Here is a 20,653-nt window from a genome sequence, read left to right as displayed (position 1 = left end):
TACGGGATAGGGCAGGGGGAGGTGTAGGGGGTACGGGATAGGACAGGGGGAGGTGTAGTGGGTACGGGATAGGACAGGGGGAGGAGTAGGGGTACGGGATAGGACAGGGGGAGGTGTAGGGGGTACGGGATAGGACAGGGGGAGGTGTAGGGGGTACGGGATAGGACAGGGGGAGGTGTAGGGGTACGGGATAGTAATTATTACCTGCAGGATACTGATAATAGATACATTTTGCATTGCCCTTACTAAATATGGCTGCCGTAGCATAGAATCACGTGACTACTAACCATGTGATAGAGTAGCAAAAACTTCCGGTGGGTGTGGTCAGGATTACAGGTCCCGGGAAAGTGGGCGTGGTCAAATATTTCTGCACTTCCGGGAGCTGGAAACACGAGCTGAGGGTGAGGTCAGAGACTGTATGAGCCCCCTATAGAGACTGTATATATAGGTATGTACACCCCTCCTCTATATGTGTATATAGTGTCTGTATATAATATATGCACGCACCTCCCCCTGTATATATGTCTATAATATATGTGTATAGTGTCTGTATATATGTTACTTCCTCCTCCTGTATATATGTATGTAGTATCTGTATATAATATATGTGCACCCCTCTCCCTGTATATATATAGTGTCTGTATATAATATGTGTATCCCTTCTCCTGTGTTTGTATATAATATATATGCCCCTCCTCCTCTATATGTGCATAATATAATATCCGTGTGTATATATATACTGTATATACACACACCATCTCCTCTATATGTATATATAATGTTTATCCTTTATATAATTATGTATACCCATCCTCCTGTATATAGTGTATGTATATATATATATATATATATATATATATATATATGTGATGTGACTGTGTGTATCATACCTCACCATACAGTCCGCATGTGACCCCTCCTGGGGTCTATCAGGCTGCAGTCACACACAGGTCACTGGGTGCGGTATATAGTATATAGGTATAGCACTAGGTGGTGGCAGTGATACTTAGTCTATATGGGGGTATATCTGTGATTGGCAGTGGGGTAGATAGCGGTCACATGACCTGTAGCGGTGCCCCTGATGGCCATAGTTGGGGTGAGTGTTGTGTCGCAGACGGCGCCCGCTCCCCGCCCAGCACCTGTGTACTCTGCTCACATAAGCCGATTACTGAGGTTCAGAGGTCGCCTCTCCGCGCTGGCAGATTATCTAGATCTCAGGAGCAGCGACCTGCAGGGAAGTATTCACACCCTCCTTATACAAGAGAATAACATGGGGGTGTCCGGGGGCGGCGCCACCCACTGACTGACAGGCAGTATGACAACTGTCCGCCAGGAGGTGCTAGTCATGGAGGGGTCCCAATTCTCCATCCTGAGACAGTTATTACTCAGTGCGGTGGAGTCGGGGTCAGTTGTACAAGTCCATGAGAAAACGGCGCAGACAGCTCATGGATGATAGTCGTGTCCCGGCTGTGACCTCTACCGACCTGTACATGTCATATGTGATCCCAGGCTGCAAAATACAGAGATATAGGAGCGGTGGTAATACACGTGTGTGCACGGGGGCTTATGTGGGGTCAGTGTAATAGTGATGTATGGAGGGGATGGCAGTATTATAGGAGAAGAGTATTGGGGAACACTGGACCATTGGATCTAGGACTCTGTACAAGATGATACTGCAGGACATGGAGGTATATACAGACTGTGTATGGTATATAGCAGTATATTTACCACAGATGTTACACCTGTAGCCTGGATACAAGATGAGATACGGCAGGACATGGAGGTATATACAGGCTCTGTATGGTATATAGCAGTACATTTACCACAGATGTTACACCTGTAGTCTGGATACAAGATGAGATACGGCAGGACATGGAGGTATATACAGACTGTGTATGGTATATAGCAGTACATTTACCACAGATGTTACACCTGTAGCCTGGATACAAGATGAGATACGGCAGGACATGGAGGTATATACAGGCTGTGTATGGTATATAGCAGTACATTTACCACAGACGTTACACCTGTAGCCTGGATACAAGATGAGATACGGCAGGACATGGAGGTATATACAGGCTCTGTATGGTATATAGCAGTACATTTACCACAGATGTTACACCTGTAGCCTGGATACAAGATGAGATACGGCAGGACATGGAGGTATATACAGGTTGTGTATGGTATATAGCAGTACATTTACCACAGATGTTACACCTGTAGCCTGGATACAAGATGAGATACGGCAGGACATGGAGGTATATACAGGCTGTGTATGGTATATAGCAGTACATTTACCACAGATGTTACACCTGTAGCCTGGATACAAGATGAGATACGGCAGGACATGGAGGTATATACAGGCTCTGTATGGTATATAGCAGTACATTTACCACAGATGTTACACCTGTACTCTGGATACAAGATGAGATACGGCAGGACATGGAGGTATATACAGACTGTGTATGGTATATAGCAGTACATTTACCACAGATGTTACACCTGTAGCCTGGATACAAGATGAGATACGGCAGGACATGGAGGTATATACAGGTTGTGTATGGTATATAGCAGTACATTTACCACAGATGTTACACCTGTAGTCTGGATACAAGATGAGATACGGGAGGACATGGAGGTATATACAGGCTCTGTATGGTATATAGCAGTACATTTACCACAGATGTTACACCTGTAGCCTGGATACAAGATGAGATACGGGAGGACATGGAGGTATATACAGGCTGTATATGGTATATAGCAGTACATTTACCACAGATGTTACACCTGTAGTCTGGATACAAGATGAGATACGGCAGGACATGGAGGTATATACAGGCTGTATATGGTATATAGCAGTACATTTACCACAGATGTTACACCTGTAGTCTGGATACAAGATGAGATACGGCAGGACATGGAGGTATATACAGGATCTGTATGGTATATAGCAGTACATTTACCACAGATGTTACACCTGTACTCTGGATACAAGATGAGATACGGCAGGACATGGAGGTATATACAGACTGTGTATGGTATATAGCAGTACATTTACCACAGATGTTACACCTGTAGCCTGGATACAAGATGAGATACGGCAGGACATGGAGGTATATACAGGCTGTGTATGGTATATAGCAGTACATTTACCACAGATGTTACACCTGTAGTCTGGATACAAGATGAGATATGGCAGGACATGGAGGTATATACAGGCTGTGTATGGTATATAGCAGTACATTTACCACAGATGTTACACCGGTAGTCTGGATACAAGATGAGATACAGCAGGACATGGAGGTATATACAGACTCTGTATGGTATATAGCAGTACATTTACCACAGATGTTACACCTGTACTCTGGATACAAGATGAGATACGGCAGGACATGGAGGTATATACAGACTGTGTATGGTATATAGCAGTACATTTACCACAGATGTTACACCTGTAGCCTGGATACAAGATGAGATACGGCAGGACATGGAGGTATATACAGACTGTGTATGGTATATAGCAGTACATTTACCACAGATGTTACACCTGTAGTCTGGATACAAGATGAGATACGGCAGGACATGGAGGTATATACAGGTTGTGTATGGTATATAGCAGTACATTTACCACAGATGTTACACCTGTAGTCTGGATACAAGATGAGATACGGCAGGACATGGAGGTATATACAGACTGTGTATGGTATATAGCAGTACATTTACCACAGATGTTACACCTGTAGCCTGGATACAAGATGAGATACGGCAGGACATGGAGGTATATACAGGCTGTGTATGGTATATAGCAGTACATTTACCACAGATGTTACACCTGTAGTCTGGATACAAGATGAGATACGGCAGGACATGGAGGTATATACAGGCTGTGTATGGTATATAGCAGTACATTTACCACAGATGTTACACCTGTAGCCTGGATACTAGATGAGATACGGGAGGACATGCAGGTATATACAGGCTGTGTATGGTATATAGCAGTACATTTACCACAGATGTTACACCTGTAGCCTGGATACTAGATGAGATACGGGAGGACATGGAGGTATATACAGGCTCTGTATGGTATATAGCAGTACATTTACCACAGATGTTACACCTGTAGCCTGGATACAAGATGAGATACGGGAGGACATGCAGGTATATACAGGCTGTGTATGGTATATAGCAGTACATTTACCACAGATGTTACACCTGTAGTCTGGATACAAGATGAGATACGGCAGGACATGGAGGTATATACAGGTTGTGTATGGTATATAGCAGTACATTTACCACAGATGTTACACCTGTAGTCTGGATACAAGATGAGATACGGCAGGACATGGAGGTATATACAGGCTCTGTATGGTATATAGCAGTACATTTACCACAGATGTTACACCTGTAGTCTGGATACAAGATGAGATACGGCAGGACATGGAGGTATATACAGGCTGTGTATGGTATATAGTAGTACATTTACCACAGATGTTACACCTGTAGTCTGGATACAAGATGAGATACGGCAGGACATGGAGGTATATACAGGTTGTGTATGGTATATAGCAGTACATTTACCACAGATGTTACACCTGTAGTCTGGATACAAGATGAGATACGGCAGGACATGGAGGTATATACAGGCTCTGTATGGTATATAGCAGTACATTTACCACAGATGTTACACCTGTAGTCTGGATACAAGATGAGATACGGCAGGACATGGAGGTATATACAGGCTGTATATGGTATATAGCAGTACATTTACCACAGATGTTACAGCTGTAGTCTGGATACAAGATGAGATACGGCAGGACATGGAGGTATATACAGACTCTGTATGGTATATAGTAGTACATTTACCACAGATGTTACACCTGTAGCCTGGATACAAGATGAGATACGGCAGGACATGGAGGTATATACAGGCTGTGTATGGTATATAGCAGTACATTTACCACAGATGTTACACCTGTAGTCTGGATACAAGATGAGATACGGCAGGACATGGAGGTATATACAGGCTGTGTATGGTATATAGCAGTATATTTACCACAGATGTTACACCTGTAGTCTGGATACAAGATGAGATACGGCAGGACATGGAGGTATATACAGGCTCTGTATGGTATATAGCAGTACATTTACCACAGATGTTACACCTGTAGTCTGGATACAAGATGAGATACGGCAGGACATGGAGGTATATACAGGATCTGTATGGTATATAGCAGTACATTTACCACAGATGTTACACCTGTAGTCTGGATACAAGATGGGATACGGCAGGACATGGAGGTATATACAGGCTCTGTATGGTATATAGCAGTACATTTACCACAGATGTTACACCTGTAGCATGGATACAAGATGAGATACGGCAGGACATGGAGGTATATACAGGCTGTGTATGGTATATAGCAGTACATTTATCACAGATGTTACACCTGTAGCCTGGATACAAGATGAGATACGGCAGGACATGGAGGTATATACAGGCTGTGTATGGTATATAGCAGTACATTTATCACAGATGTTACACCTGTAGCCTGGATACTAGATGAGATACGGGAGGACATGGAGGTATATACAGGCTCTGTATGGTATATAGCAGTACATTTACCACAGATGTTACACCTGTAGTCTGGATACAAGATGAGATACAGCAGGACATGGAGGTATATACAGGCTGTGTATGGTATATAGCAGTACATTTACCACAGATGTTACACCTGTAGTCTGGATACAAGATGAGATACAGCAGGACATGGAGGTATATACAGGCTGTGTATGGTATATAGCAGTACATTTACCACAGATGTTACACCTGTAGTCTGGGTACAAGATGAGATACGGCAGGACATGGAGGTATATACAGACTGTGTATGGTATATAGCAGTACATTTACCGCAGATGTTACACCGGTAGTCTGGATACAAGATGAGATACGGCAGGACATGGAGGTATATACAGGCTGTGTATGGTATATAGCAGTACATTTACCACAGATGTTACACCTGTAGTCTGGATACAAGATGAGATACGGCAGGACATGGAGGTATATACAGGCTGTGTATGGTATATAGCAGTACATTTACCACAGATGTTACACCTGTAGTCTGGATACAAGATGAGATACAGCAGGACATGGAGGTATATACAGGCTGTGTATGGTATATAGCAGTACATTTACCACAGATGTTACACCTGTAGTCTGGATACAAGATGAGATACGGCAGGACATGGAGGTATATACAGACTCTGTATGGTATATAGCAGTACATTTATCACAGATGTTACACCTGTAGTCTGGATACAAGATGTGATACGGCAGGACATGGCGCTATATACAGGCTGTGTATGGTATATAGCAGTACATTTACCACATATGTTACACCTGTAGTCTGGATACAAGATGAGATACGGCAGGACATGGAGGTATATACAGACTGTGTATGGTATATAGCAGTACATTTACCACAGATGTTACACCTGTAGTCTGGATACAAGATGAGATACGGCAGGACATGGAGGTATATACAGACTCTGTATGGTATATAGCAGTACATTTACCACAGATGTTACACCTGTAGTCTGGATACAAGATGAGATACGGGAGGACATGGAGGTATATACAGGCTGTGTATGGTATATAGCAGTACATTTACCACGGATGATACACCTGTAGTCTGGATACAAGATGAGATACGGCAGGACATGGAGGTATATACGGGCTGTGTATGGTATATAGCAGTACATTTACCACAGATGTTACATCTGTAGTCTGGATACAAGATGAGATACGGCAGGACATGGAGGTATATACGGGCTCTGTATGGTATATAGCAGTACATTTACCACAGATGTTACACCTGTAGTCTGGATACAAGATGAGATACGGCAGGACATGGAGGTATATACAGGCTGTGTATGGTATATAGCAGTACATTTACCACAGATGTTACACCTGTAGTCTGGATACAAGATGAGATACGGCAGGACATGGAGGTATATACAGGCTGTGTATGGTATATAGCAGTACATTTACCACAGATGTTACACCTGTAGTCTGGATACAAGATGAGACACAGCAGGACATGGAGGTATATACAGACTCTGTATGGTATATAGCAGTACATTTACCACAGATGTTACAGGCCTGTAGTCTGGATACAAGATGAGATACGGCAGGACATGGAGGTATATACAGGCTCTGTATGGTATATAGCAGTACATTTACCACAGATGTTACACCTGTAGTCTGGACACAAGATGAGATACGGCACGACATGGAGGTATATACAGGTTGTGTATGGTATATAGCAGTACATTTACCACAGATGTTACACCTGTAGTCTGGATACAAGATGAGATACGGCAGGACATGGAGGTATATACAGGCTGTGTATAGTATATAGCAGTACATTTACCACAGATGTTACACCTGTAGTCTGGATACAAGATGAGATACGGCAGGACATGGAGGTATATACAGGCTGTGTATGGTATATAGCAGTACATTTACCACAGATGTTACACCTGTAGTCTGGATACAAGATGAGATACGGCAGGACATGGAGGTATATACAGGCTCTGTATGGTATATAGCAGTACATTTACCACAGATGTTACACCTGTAGTCTGGATACAAGATGAGATACGGGAGGACATGCAGGTATATACAGGCTGTGTATGGTATATAGCAGTACATTTACCACAGATGTTACACCTGTAATCTGGATACAAGATGAGATACGGCAGGACATGGAGGTATATACAGGCTCTGTATGGTATATAGCAGTACATTTACCACAGATGTTACACCTGTAGTCTGGATACTAGATGAGATACGGCAGGACATGGAGGTATATACAGGCTCTGTATGGTATATAGCAGTACATTTACCACAGATGTTACACCTGTAGTCTGGATACAAGATGAGATACGGCAGGACATGGAGGTATATACAGGCTGTGTATGGTATATAGCAGTACATTTACCACAGATGTTACACCTGTAGTCTGGATACAAGATGAGATACGGCAGGACATGGAGGTATATACAGGCTGTGTATGGTATATAGCAGTACATTTACCACAGATGTTACACCTGTAGTCTGGATACAAGATGAGATACAGCAGGACATGGAGGTATATACAGGATCTGTATGGTATATAGCAGTACATTTACCACAGATGTTACACCTGTAGTCTGGATACAAGATGAGATACGGCAGGACATGGAGGTATATACAGGCTGTGTATGGTATATAGCAGTACATTTACCACAGATGTTACATCTGTAGTCTGGATACAAGATGAGATACGGCAGGACATGGAGGTATATACGGGCTCTGTATGGTATATAGCAGTACATTTACCACAGATGTTACACCTGTAGTCTGGATACAAGATGAGATACGGCAGGACATGGAGGTATATACAGGATCTGTATGGTGTATATAGCAGTACATTTACCACAGATGTTACACCTGTAGTCTGGATACAAGATGAGATACGGCAGGACATGGAGGTATATACAGGTTGTGTATGGTATATAGCAGTACATTTACCACAGATGTTACACCTGTAGTCTGGATACAAGATGAGATACGGCAGGACATGGAGGTATATACAGGCTGTGTATGGTATATAGCAGTACATTTACCACAGATGTTACACCTGTAGTCTGGATACAAGATGAGACACAGCAGGACATGGAGGTATATACAGGCTGTGTATGGTATATAGCAGTACATTTACCACAGATGTTACACCTGTAGCCTGGATACAAGATGAGATACGGCAGGACATGGAGGTATATACAGGCTGTGTATGGTATATAGCAGTATATTTACCACAGATGTTACACCTGTAGTCTGGATACAAGATGAGATATGGCAGGACATGGAGGTATATACAGGTTGTGTATGGTATATAGCAGTACATTTACCACAGATGTTACACCTGTAGTCTGGATACAAGATGAGATACGGCAGGACATGGAGGTATATACAGGTTGTGTATGGTATATAGCAGTACATTTACCACAGATGTTACACCTGTAGTCTGGATACAAGATGAGATACGGCAGGACATGGAGGTATATACAGGTTGTGTATGGTATATAGCAGTACATTTACCACAGATGTTACACCTGTAGTCTGGATACAAGATGAGATACGGCAGGACATGGAGGTATATACAGGCTGTGTATGGTATATAGCAGTACATTTACCACAGATGTTACACCTGTAGTCTGGATACAAGATGAGACACAGCAGGACATGGAGGTATATACAGGCTGTGTATGGTATATAGCAGTACATTTACCACAGATGTTACACCTGTAGCCTGGATACAAGATGAGATACGGCAGGACATGGAGGTATATACAGGCTGTGTATGGTATATAGCAGTATATTTACCACAGATGTTACACCTGTAGTCTGGATACAAGATGAGATATGGCAGGACATGGAGGTATATACAGGCTGTGTATGGTATATAGCAGTATATTTACCACAGATGTTACACCTGTAGTCTGGATACAAGATGAGATACGGCAGGACATGGAGGTATATACAGGCTCTGTATGGTATATAGCAGTACATTTACCACAGATGTTACACCTGTAGTCTGGATACAAGATGAGATACGGCAGGACATGGAGGTATATACAGGCTGTGTATGGTATATAGCAGTATATTTACCACAGATGTTACACCTGTAGCCTGGATACAAGATGAGATACGGCAGGACATGGAGGTATATACAGGCTCTGTATGGTATATAGCAGTACATTTACCACAGATGTTACACCTGTAGTCTGGATACAAGATGAGATACGGCAGGACATGGAGGTATATACAGGCTGTGTATGGTATATAGCAGTACATTTATCACAGATGTTACACCTGTAGCCTGGATACAAGATGAGATACGGCAGGACATGGAGGTATATACAGGCTCTGTATGGTATATAGCAGTACATTTATCACAGATGTTACACCTGTAGTCTGGATACAAGATGAGATATGGCAGGACATGGAGGTATATACAGGCTGTGTATGGTATATAGCAGTACATTTACCACAGATGTTACACCTGTAGTCTGGATACAAGATGAGATACAGCAGGACATGGAGGTATATACAGGCTCTGTCTGGTATATAGCAGTACATTTACCACAGATGTTACACCTGTAGTCTGGATACAAGATGAGATACGGCAGGACATGGAGGTATATACAGGCTGTGTATGGTATATAGCAGTACATTTACCACAGATGTTACACCTGTAGTCTGGATACAAGATGAGATACGGCAGGACATGGAGGTATATACAGACTGTGTATGGTATATAGCAGTACATTTACCACAGATGTTACACCTGTAGTCTGGATACAAGATGAGATACGGCAGGACATGGAGGTATATACAGGCTGTGTATGGTATATAGCAGTACATTTACCACAGATGTTACACCTGTAGTCTGGATACAAGATGAGATACGGCAGGACATGGAGGTATATACAGACTGTGTATGGTATATAGCAGTACATTTACCACAGATGTTACACCTGTAGTCTGGATACAAGATGAGATATGGCAGGACATGGAGGTATATACAGGCTCTGTATGGTATATAGCAGTACATTTACCACAGATGTTACACCTGTAGCCTGGATACTAGATGAGATACGGGAGGACATGGAGGTATATACAGGCTCTGTATGGTATATAGCAGTACATTTACCACAGATGTTACACCTGTAGCCTGGATACAAGATGAGATACGGGAGGACATGCAGGTATATACAGGCTGTGTATGGTATATAGCAGTACATTTACCACAGATGTTACACCTGTAGTCTGGATACAAGATGAGATACGGCAGGACATGGAGGTATATACAGGCTGTGTATGGTATATAGCAGTACATTTACCACAGATGTTACACCTGTAGTCTGGATACAAGATGAGATACGGCAGGACATGGAGGTATATACAGGATCTGTATGGTGTATATAGCAGTACATTTACCACAGATGTTACACCTGTAGTCTGGATACAAGATGAGATACGGCAGGACATGGAGGTATATACAGGCTGTGTATGGTATATAGCAGTATATTTACCACAGATGTTACACCTGTAGTCTGGATACAAGATGAGATACGGCAGGACATGGAGGTATATACAGGCTCTGTATGGTATATAGCAGTACATTTACCACAGATGTTACACCTGTAGTCTGGATACAAGATGAGATACGGCAGGACATGGAGGTATATACAGGCTGTGTATGGTATATAGCAGTACATTTACCACAGATGTTACACCTGTAGTCTGGATACAAGATGAGATACGGCAGGACATGGAGGTATATACAGGTTGTGTATGGTATATAGCAGTACATTTACCACAGATGTTACACCTGTAGTCTGGATACAAGATGAGATACGGCAGGACATGGAGGTATATACAGGCTCTGTATGGTATATAGCAGTACATTTACCACAGATGTTACACCTGTAGTCTGGATACAAGATGAGATACAGCAGGACATGGAGGTATATACAGGCTCTGTATGGTATATAGTAGTACATTTACCACAGATGTTACACCTGTAGCCTGGATACAAGATGAGATACGGCAGGACATGGAGGTATATACAGGCTGTGTATGGTATATAGCAGTACATTTACCACAGATGTTACACCTGTAGTCTGGATACAAGATGAGATACGGCAGGACATGGAGGTATATACAGGCTGTGTATGGTATATAGCAGTATATTTACCACAGATGTTACACCTGTAGTCTGGATACAAGATGAGATACGGCAGGACATGGAGGTATATACAGGCTCTGTATGGTATATAGCAGTACATTTACCACAGATGTTACACCTGTAGTCTGGATACAAGATGAGATACTGCAGGACATGGAAGTATATACAGGTTGTGTATGGTATATAGCAGTACATTTACCACAGATGTTACACCTGTAGTCTGGATACAAGATGAGATACAGCAGGACATGGAGGTATATACAGGCTGTGTATGGTATATAGCAGTACATTTACCACAGATGTTACACCTGTAGTCTGGGTACAAGATGAGATACGGCAGGACATGGAGGTATATACAGACTGTGTATGGTATATAGCAGTACATTTACCGCAGATGTTACACCGGTAGTCTGGATACAAGATGAGATACGGCAGGACATGGAGGTATATACAGGCTGTGTATGGTATATAGCAGTACATTTACCACAGATGTTACACCTGTAGTCTGGATACAAGATGAGATACGGCAGGACATGGAGGTATATACAGGCTGTGTATGGTATATAGCAGTACATTTACCACAGATGTTACACCTGTAGTCTGGATACAAGATGAGATACAGCAGGACATGGAGGTATATACAGGCTGTGTATGGTATATAGCAGTACATTTACCACAGATGTTACACCTGTAGCCTGGATACAAGATGAGATACGGCAGGACATGGAGGTATATACAGGCTGTGTATGGTATATAGCAGTACATTTACCACAGATGTTACACCTGTAGCCTGGATACAAGATGAGATACGGGAGGACATGGAGGTATATACAGGCTGTGTATGGTATATAGCAGTACATTTATCACAGATGTTACACCTGTAGTCTGGATACAAGATGTGATACGGCAGGACATGGCGCTATATACAGGCTGTGTATGGTATATAGCAGTACATTTACCACAGATGTTACACCTGTAGTCTGGATACAAGATGAGATACGGCAGGACATGGAGGTATATACAGACTCTGTATGGTATATAGCAGTACATTTACCACAGATGTTACACCTGTAGTCTGGATACAAGATGAGATACGGGAGGACATGGAGGTATATACAGGCTGTGTATGGTATATAGCAGTACATTTACCACAGATGATACACCTGTAGTCTGGATACAAGATGAGATACGGCAGGACATGGAGGTATATACGGGCTGTGTATGGTATATAGCAGTACATTTACCACAGATGTTACATCTGTAGTCTGGATACAAGATGAGATACGGCAGGACATGGAGGTATATACGGGCTCTATATGGTATATAGCAGTACATTTACCACAGATGTTACACCTGTAGTCTGGATACAAGATGAGATACGGCAGGACATGGAGGTATATACAGGATCTGTATGGTATATAGCAGTACATTTACCATAGATGTTACACCTGTAGTCTGGATACAAGATGAGATACGGCAGGACATGGAGGTATATACAGGCTGTGTATGGTATATAGCAGTACATTTACCACAGATGTTACACCTGTAGTCTGGATACAAGATGAGATACGGCAGGACATGGAGGTATATACAGGCTGTGTATGGTATATAGCAGTACATTTACCACAGATGTTACACCTGTAGTCTGGATACAAGATGAGATACGGCAGGACATGGAGGTATATACAGGCTGTGTATGGTATATAGCAGTACATTTACCACAGATGTTACACCTGTAGTCTGGATACAAGATGAGACACAGCAGGACATGGAGGTATATACAGGCTCTGTATGGTATATAGCAGTACATTTACCACAGATGTTACACCTGTAGTCTGGATACAAGATGAGATACGGCAGGACATGGAGGTATATACAGGCTGTGTATGGTATATAGCAGTACATTTACCACAGATGTTACACCTGTAGTCTGGATACAAGATGAGATACGGCAGGACATGGAGGTATATACAGGCTCTGTATGGTATATAGCAGTACATTTACCACAGATGTTACACCTGTAGTCTGGATACAAGATGAGATACGGCAGGACATGGAGGTATATACAGGCTCTGTATGGTATATAGCAGTACATTTACCACAGATGTTACACCTGTAGTCTGGATACAAGATGAGATACGGCAGGACATGGAGGTATATACAGGCTGTGTATGGTATATAGCAGTACATTTACCACAGATGTTACACCTGTAGTCTGGATACAAGATGAGATACGGCAGGACATGGAGGTATATACAGGCTGTGTATGGTATATAGCAGTATATTTACCACAGATGTTACACCTGTAGTCTGGATACAAGATGAGATACGGCAGGACATGGAGGTATATACAGGCTGTGTATGGTATATAGCAGTACATTTACCACAGATGTTACACCTGTAGTCTGGATACAAGATGAGATACAGCAGGACATGGAGGTATATACAGGATCTGTATGGTATATAGCAGTACATTTACCACAGATGTTACACCTGTAGTCTGGATACAAGATGAGATACGGCAGGACATGGAGGTATATACAGGCTGTGTATGGTATATAGCAGTACATTTACCACAGATGTTACATCTGTAGTCTGGATACAAGATGAGATACGGCAGGACATGGAGGTATATACGGGCTCTGTATGGTATATAGCAGTACATTTACCACAGATGTTACACCTGTAGTCTGGATACAAGATGAGATACGGCAGGACATGGAGGTATATACAGGATCTGTATGGTGTATATAGCAGTACATTTACCACAGATGTTACACCTGTAGTCTGGATACAAGATGAGATACGGCAGGACATGGAGGTATATACAGGCTGTGTATGGTATATAGCAGTATATTTACCACAGATGTTACACCTGTAGTCTGGATACAAGATGAGATACGGCAGGACATGGAGGTATATACAGGCTCTGTATGGTATATAGCAGTACATTTACCACAGATGTTACACCTGTAGTCTGGATACAAGATGAGATACGGCAGGACATGGAGGTATATACAGGCTCTGTATGGTATATAGCAGTACATTTACCACAGATGTTACACCTGTAGTCTGGATACAAGATGAGATACGGCAGGACATGGAGGTATGTACAGACTGTGTATGGTATATAGCAGTACATTTACCACAGATGTTACACCTGTAGTCTGGATACAAGATGAGATACGGCAGGACATGGAGGTATATACAGACTGTGTATGGTATATAGCAGTACATTTACCACAGATGTTACACCTGTAGTCTGGATACAAGATGAGATACGGCAGGACATGGAGGTATATACAGACTGTGTATGGTATATAGCAGTACATTTACCGCAGATGTTACATCTGTAGTCTGTATACAAGATGAGATACGGCAGGACATGGAGGTATATACAGACTGTGTATGGTATATAGCAGTACATTTACCACAGATGTTACACCTGTAGTCTGGATACAAGATGAGATACGGCAGGACATGGAGGTATATACAGGCTGTGTATGGTATATAGCAGTACATTTACCGCAGATGTTACACCTGTAGTCTGGATACAAGATGAGATACGGCAGGACATGGAGGTATATACAGACTGTGTATGGTATATAGCAGTACATTTACCGCAGATGTTACACCTGTAGTCTGTATACAAGATGAGATACGGCAGGACATGGAGGTATATACAGGCTGTTTATGGTATATAGCAGTATATTTACCACAGATGTTACACCTGTAGTCTGGATACAAGATGAGATACGGCAGGACATGGAGGTATATACAGGTTGTGTATGGTATATAGCAGTACATTTACCACAGATGTTACACCTGTAGTCTGGATACAAGATGAGATACAGCAGGACATGGAGGTATATACAGGCTCTGTATGGTATATAGCAGTACATTTACCACAGATGTTACACCTGTAGTCTGGATACAAGATGAGATACGGCAGGACATGGAGGTATATACAGGCTGTGTATGGTATATAGCAGTACATTTACCACAGATGTTACACCTGTAGTCTGGATACAAGATGAGATACGGCAGGACATGGAGGTATATACAGACTGTGTATGGTATATAGCAGTACATTTACCACAGATGTTACACCTGTAGTCTGGATACAAGATGAGATACGGCAGGACATGGAGGTATATACAGACTGTGTATGGTATATAGCAGTACATTTACCACAGATGTTACACCTGTAGTCTGGATACAAGATGAGATACGGCAGGACATGGAGGTATATACAGGCTCTGTATGGTATATAGCAGTACATTTACCACAGATGTTACACCTGTAGTCTGGATACAAGATGAGATACGGCAGGACATGGAGGTATATACAGGCTCTGTATGGTATATAGCAGTACATTTACCACAGATGTTACACCTGTAGTCTGGATACAAGATGAGATACGGCAGGACATGGAGGTATATACAGACTGTGTATGGTATATAGCAGTACATTTACCACAGATGTTACACCTGTAGTCTGGATACAAGATGAGATACGGCAGGACATGGAGGTATATACAGACTGTGTATGGTATATAGCAGTACATTTACCACAGATGTTACACCTGTAGTCTGGATACAAGATGAGATACGGCAGGACATGGAGGTATATACAGGCTGTGTATGGTATATAGCAGTACATTTACCGCAGATGTTACACCTGTAGTCTGGATACAAGATGAGATACGGCAGGACATGGAGGTATATACAGACTGTGTATGGTATATAGCAGTACATTTACCGCAGATGTTACACCTGTAGTCTGGATACAAGATGAGATACGGCAGGACATGGAGGTATATACAGACTGTGTATGGTATATAGCAGTACATTTACCACAGATGTTACACCTGTAGTCTGGATACAAGATGAGATACGGCAGGACATGGAGGTATATACAGGCTCTGTATGGTATATAGCAGTACATTTACCACAGATGTTACACCTGTAGTCTGGATACAAGATGAGATACGGCAGGACATGGAGGTATATACAGGCTGTGTATGGTATATAGCAGTACATTTACCACAGATGTTACACCTGTAGCCTGGATACAAGATGAGATACGGCAGGACATGGAGGTATATACAGGCTGTGTATAGTATATAGCAGTACATTTACCACAGATGTTACACCTGTAGTCTGGATACAAGATGAGATACGGCAGGACATGGAGGTATATACAGACTGTGTATGGTATATAGCAGTACATTTACCACAGATGTTACACCTGTAGTCTGGATACAAGATGAGATACGGCAGGACATGGAGGTATATACAGGCTGTGTATGGTATATAGCAGTACATTTACCACAGATGTTACACCTGTAGTCTGGATACAAGATGAGATACGGCAGGACATGGAGGTATATACAGGCTGTGTATGGTATATAGCAGTACATTTACCACAGATGTTACACCTGTAGTCTGTATACAAGATGAGATACAGCAGGACATGGAGGTATATACAGGCTCTGTATGGTATATAGCAGTACATTTACCACAGATGTTACACCTGTAGTCTGGATACAAGATGAGATACGGCAGGACATGGAGGTATATACAGACTCTGTATGGTATATAGCAGTACATTTACCACAGATGTTACACCTGTAGTCTGGATACTAGATGAGATACGGCAGGACATGGAGGTATATACAGGCTGTGTATGGTATATAGCAGTACATTTACCACAGATGTTACACCTGTAGTCTGGATACAAGATGAGATACGGCAGGACATGGAGGTATATACAGGCTGTGTATGGTATATAGCAGTACATTTACCACAGATGTTACAGCCGGGCCTGTAGATCCTGCACAGTCGTCCTCAATCGGTGGATTGGCGATAAATCTGATGATTGGTCAGGGATCACTTTCAGTTTTAGTTTCTTATTTATTTTGGTGCAGAATTATTTGATTTCAGTTTCTCTCTTGATTCTTTCGGCCTCCATCTTATATACTGTATATTTTTCTGTATACTACTTTATTTCCGTGTCACTACCTTTGTATTATAAACTCTCTATAATTTCTTTCTGTCCCAGGACACGATGGCGGAGCCTCACAGACCACAGAGATCGATGTCCCGGTCGGGAATCTCCTTGTACCAGGTCCTGGGTCTGGAGAAGGGGGCGTCTCAGGACGACATAAAGAAGGCGTACAGGTAAGACTTTGTCCGGTTGTTTTGTAAGATTATCTTTCTCTGTTTGCTCTGGGCTGTCTCACATGTGCTGTCCCTCTGCGTTGCATTACCCATCCTCCCCATTGTGATGAACCCTATAAACGCCTTTGAGACATTGTACACCCCACATGTGCGGGAAGCTGAGCATGCAGGTGACTGTGATCTACTGACCGGTTGGTAGCCATTTTAGCACAGGTGACTATTGGGTAACATAAACCTCTGGCTCCGTCCAGCTCCACAGTCTTTTATAAGAACTGGCTGTTGAATGTGTCGCTGTTCTGGATCCGGTAGGTGCGGTGTATTTTTTACGATGATCGGCCAAATAGCGGTGTGTAGGAGCTAGGCCAAAGCCCCTCGTAATAGTGAATGAGGAAGCGGGAGACACTTCCTTGTTATGACCTTCCCTCCCTGCCATCTTTATAGGAAACTGGCATTAAAGTATCACCCAGACAAAAACCCCGACAATCCAGAGGCGGCGGAGAAGTTCAAGGAGATTAATAATGCCAACACCACGCTGAGCGATGAAAACAAGCGCAAGATTTACGACGAATACGGCTCCATGGGTCTCTACGTGGCCGAGCAGTTTGGGGAGGAGAGCGTCAAGTACTACTTCCTTATGTCCAAGTGGTGGTTCAAGGTGAGGACTGCAGTCTGGTGCCGTCACCTATGGCGGCCAGTGATGGTGTTACGCCCCGGTTACAGTTCTGTAATGACTGATATGTGGCCCTGTACGTGGCAGCCTGTAGGAGGAGGTCCACGTTATGGTCGGGGTGCCGTGTATTTGGTGCGGAGCTGATGTCTATCGTGTATGTTCCAGGGTCTGATTTGCTGTTTCGGTATAATCACGTGTTGCTGTTGCTGCTGCTGTTGTGGTTGTTGCTGCGGTCGGTGTAAACCTCCCGAGGAAGAAGATGATTCCTACAAGTGTGTGAACCCCGAGGACCTGGAGGCTCAGATCAGGGCAGAGGATGGTGAGTGACTCTTCACACCCCATTCTCGTGACCTTTTAAGTTACTGGTCACCTAATACCTGTGCTTGTCTGTCATAGGTGAAGTCATCAACCTGCAGCCATCTTCAGGACCCCCCATCCACCCCGAGCAGCAGAAATCCTAATACAGTAAGTGCTGATTCTTTATAAGCTGTCCCGTCTCTGCTGTATGTCCCTCACGTTCCTTTGTTTCTCCTCAGGTCTCTTTGTAGCAGCGGTATCGGACAGGATTCCCTTCTTGTCACTTCTGGAGACCCCCGATTTAGTGCTCTTTTGGAGAAGGAGTCCAGCGGTTCTACATGACCCTTAGCACTTTCTACAGCATCATAAGTTCTTCTCCAACATCTCTGAGTGGACCGTTTCATCTCCTGTCACTCCCTCCAGACCATAAGGACGAGGAGGCGACTGCTTACTATTCCTGGGAAAAGCGAACACTTCTACCAAAGACTTGTGTCTGCCGCCCTTCCGTCCGTGGATGAAGAGCACACAGCCGCTCCGACCCAGGAGCCTTGGTTTAGCAATGGACCAGCCGCTTTGTATTTTGCAGATAGATGTTTTCCTAGTAAGCCTTTCCGTCTCACGAGATGTCAACTTCATGCAGACGTCTCGCAAAGTGACATGGGCTAATGTACCAAACGAGGGACTCAAAACGACCCCCATCTCTTATCCCGCAGGTGCGTCCTGTACCCACTACTGGCTGAGGACTGAGCGACGACTGAGGAGAGCCACACCGGTCCGAATCCTTGTTTCATACCCGCACTAAATGTTTGCATCAGAATGATTTTATACTTGATGCCAATGACTACTGTGAGACACTGGGGCCGCAGCCGCTTCCTCCATCTTGTTTCTTGTGCGCGTGCCCTCCGTGGCCAGCGCACGATATTACTGCACAACGAGTCTGTTCTGAGAAGTATTGAACTTTTTATATGGTATCTTTCCGTCGTTCTCTCCGGAGGCTTCGCCTGTTTTTTCTTTTATACTTGTCGCTTGTGTCGGATTGTTCACATCTCCTCCGCCCCAGTATTGTACGGCGTGGAGCTGAAGTTTCTTAGTTGTGTGGACTCCTGGGTATTGCCGTGATTGGCAGTGCGTTGTGTGGGACGGTTCTCCTTCGTTATTCCAGATCTGCGTGTCCATCTCGTCTCCATCTGTATTCTTTTTATATACTCTTTCACTGTGACTGTGGCGCTGATCTTCGGGCCGGCCTAGCGCCGATCTCCATTTCGGAACAGATTGTAGGTTTTGCCAAACGTCTCATTTAGTCACCAGCACATGCAATTGCCAATGAATCGGTGCCGGGGGGCCATTGAGCGCCATGAAATGTTGGTGCTGTGTCTTCACCATGACATGTTCAAGCTCCGGGTGGGAGGGGAATGTATCTTAGTATCATGAAGGTTTAATAAAATTTCAAGAGCTCCCCTTCTCACCCCCTCCGGTCCTTCATGTCTGTCTAGTGATGACCCACCCATGTGGCAGTGACACGGAGGATGGGGTTAAGTTGTCGTTTCCCTTTGGGGCCATTTATTTGTGTCTTTGTTATTTGGTGTATCATTGTGTGACTCAGTGTCACCTGCTGTGGGTGACAGCTGCAGACCCCCCCCCTTCCTCATCACTGTCTGTCCTCATCCCGCAGCTAAAAATACCCCTGGAATTTCTCAGCCCCCTCCCAA

General features: G+C 43.3%; 1 protein-coding gene across 1 annotated transcript; it reads left to right on the top strand.

Moving 5' to 3' along the window:
* Positions 1–331: 331 nt before the first annotated feature.
* On the top strand, positions 332–20,406 carry DNAJC5G (DnaJ heat shock protein family (Hsp40) member C5 gamma). The gene is made up of 6 exons (XM_075269366.1): positions 332–448; positions 17,859–17,977; positions 18,419–18,632; positions 18,813–18,966; positions 19,044–19,112; positions 19,184–20,406. Exons 2-5 carry the CDS (start codon positions 17,865–17,867, stop codon positions 19,106–19,108), a joined length of 546 nt encoding a protein of 181 aa, XP_075125467.1. The 5' UTR covers positions 332–448; positions 17,859–17,864; the 3' UTR covers positions 19,109–19,112; positions 19,184–20,406.
* The last annotated feature ends 247 nt before the right edge of the window (positions 20,407–20,653 follow it).

This window comes from Leptodactylus fuscus, chromosome 3, assembly GCF_031893055.1.
Source record: "Leptodactylus fuscus isolate aLepFus1 chromosome 3, aLepFus1.hap2, whole genome shotgun sequence".
Taxonomy (NCBI): Eukaryota; Metazoa; Chordata; class Amphibia; order Anura; family Leptodactylidae; genus Leptodactylus; species Leptodactylus fuscus.
This window is presented reverse-complemented; position numbering and strand designations above follow the sequence as displayed.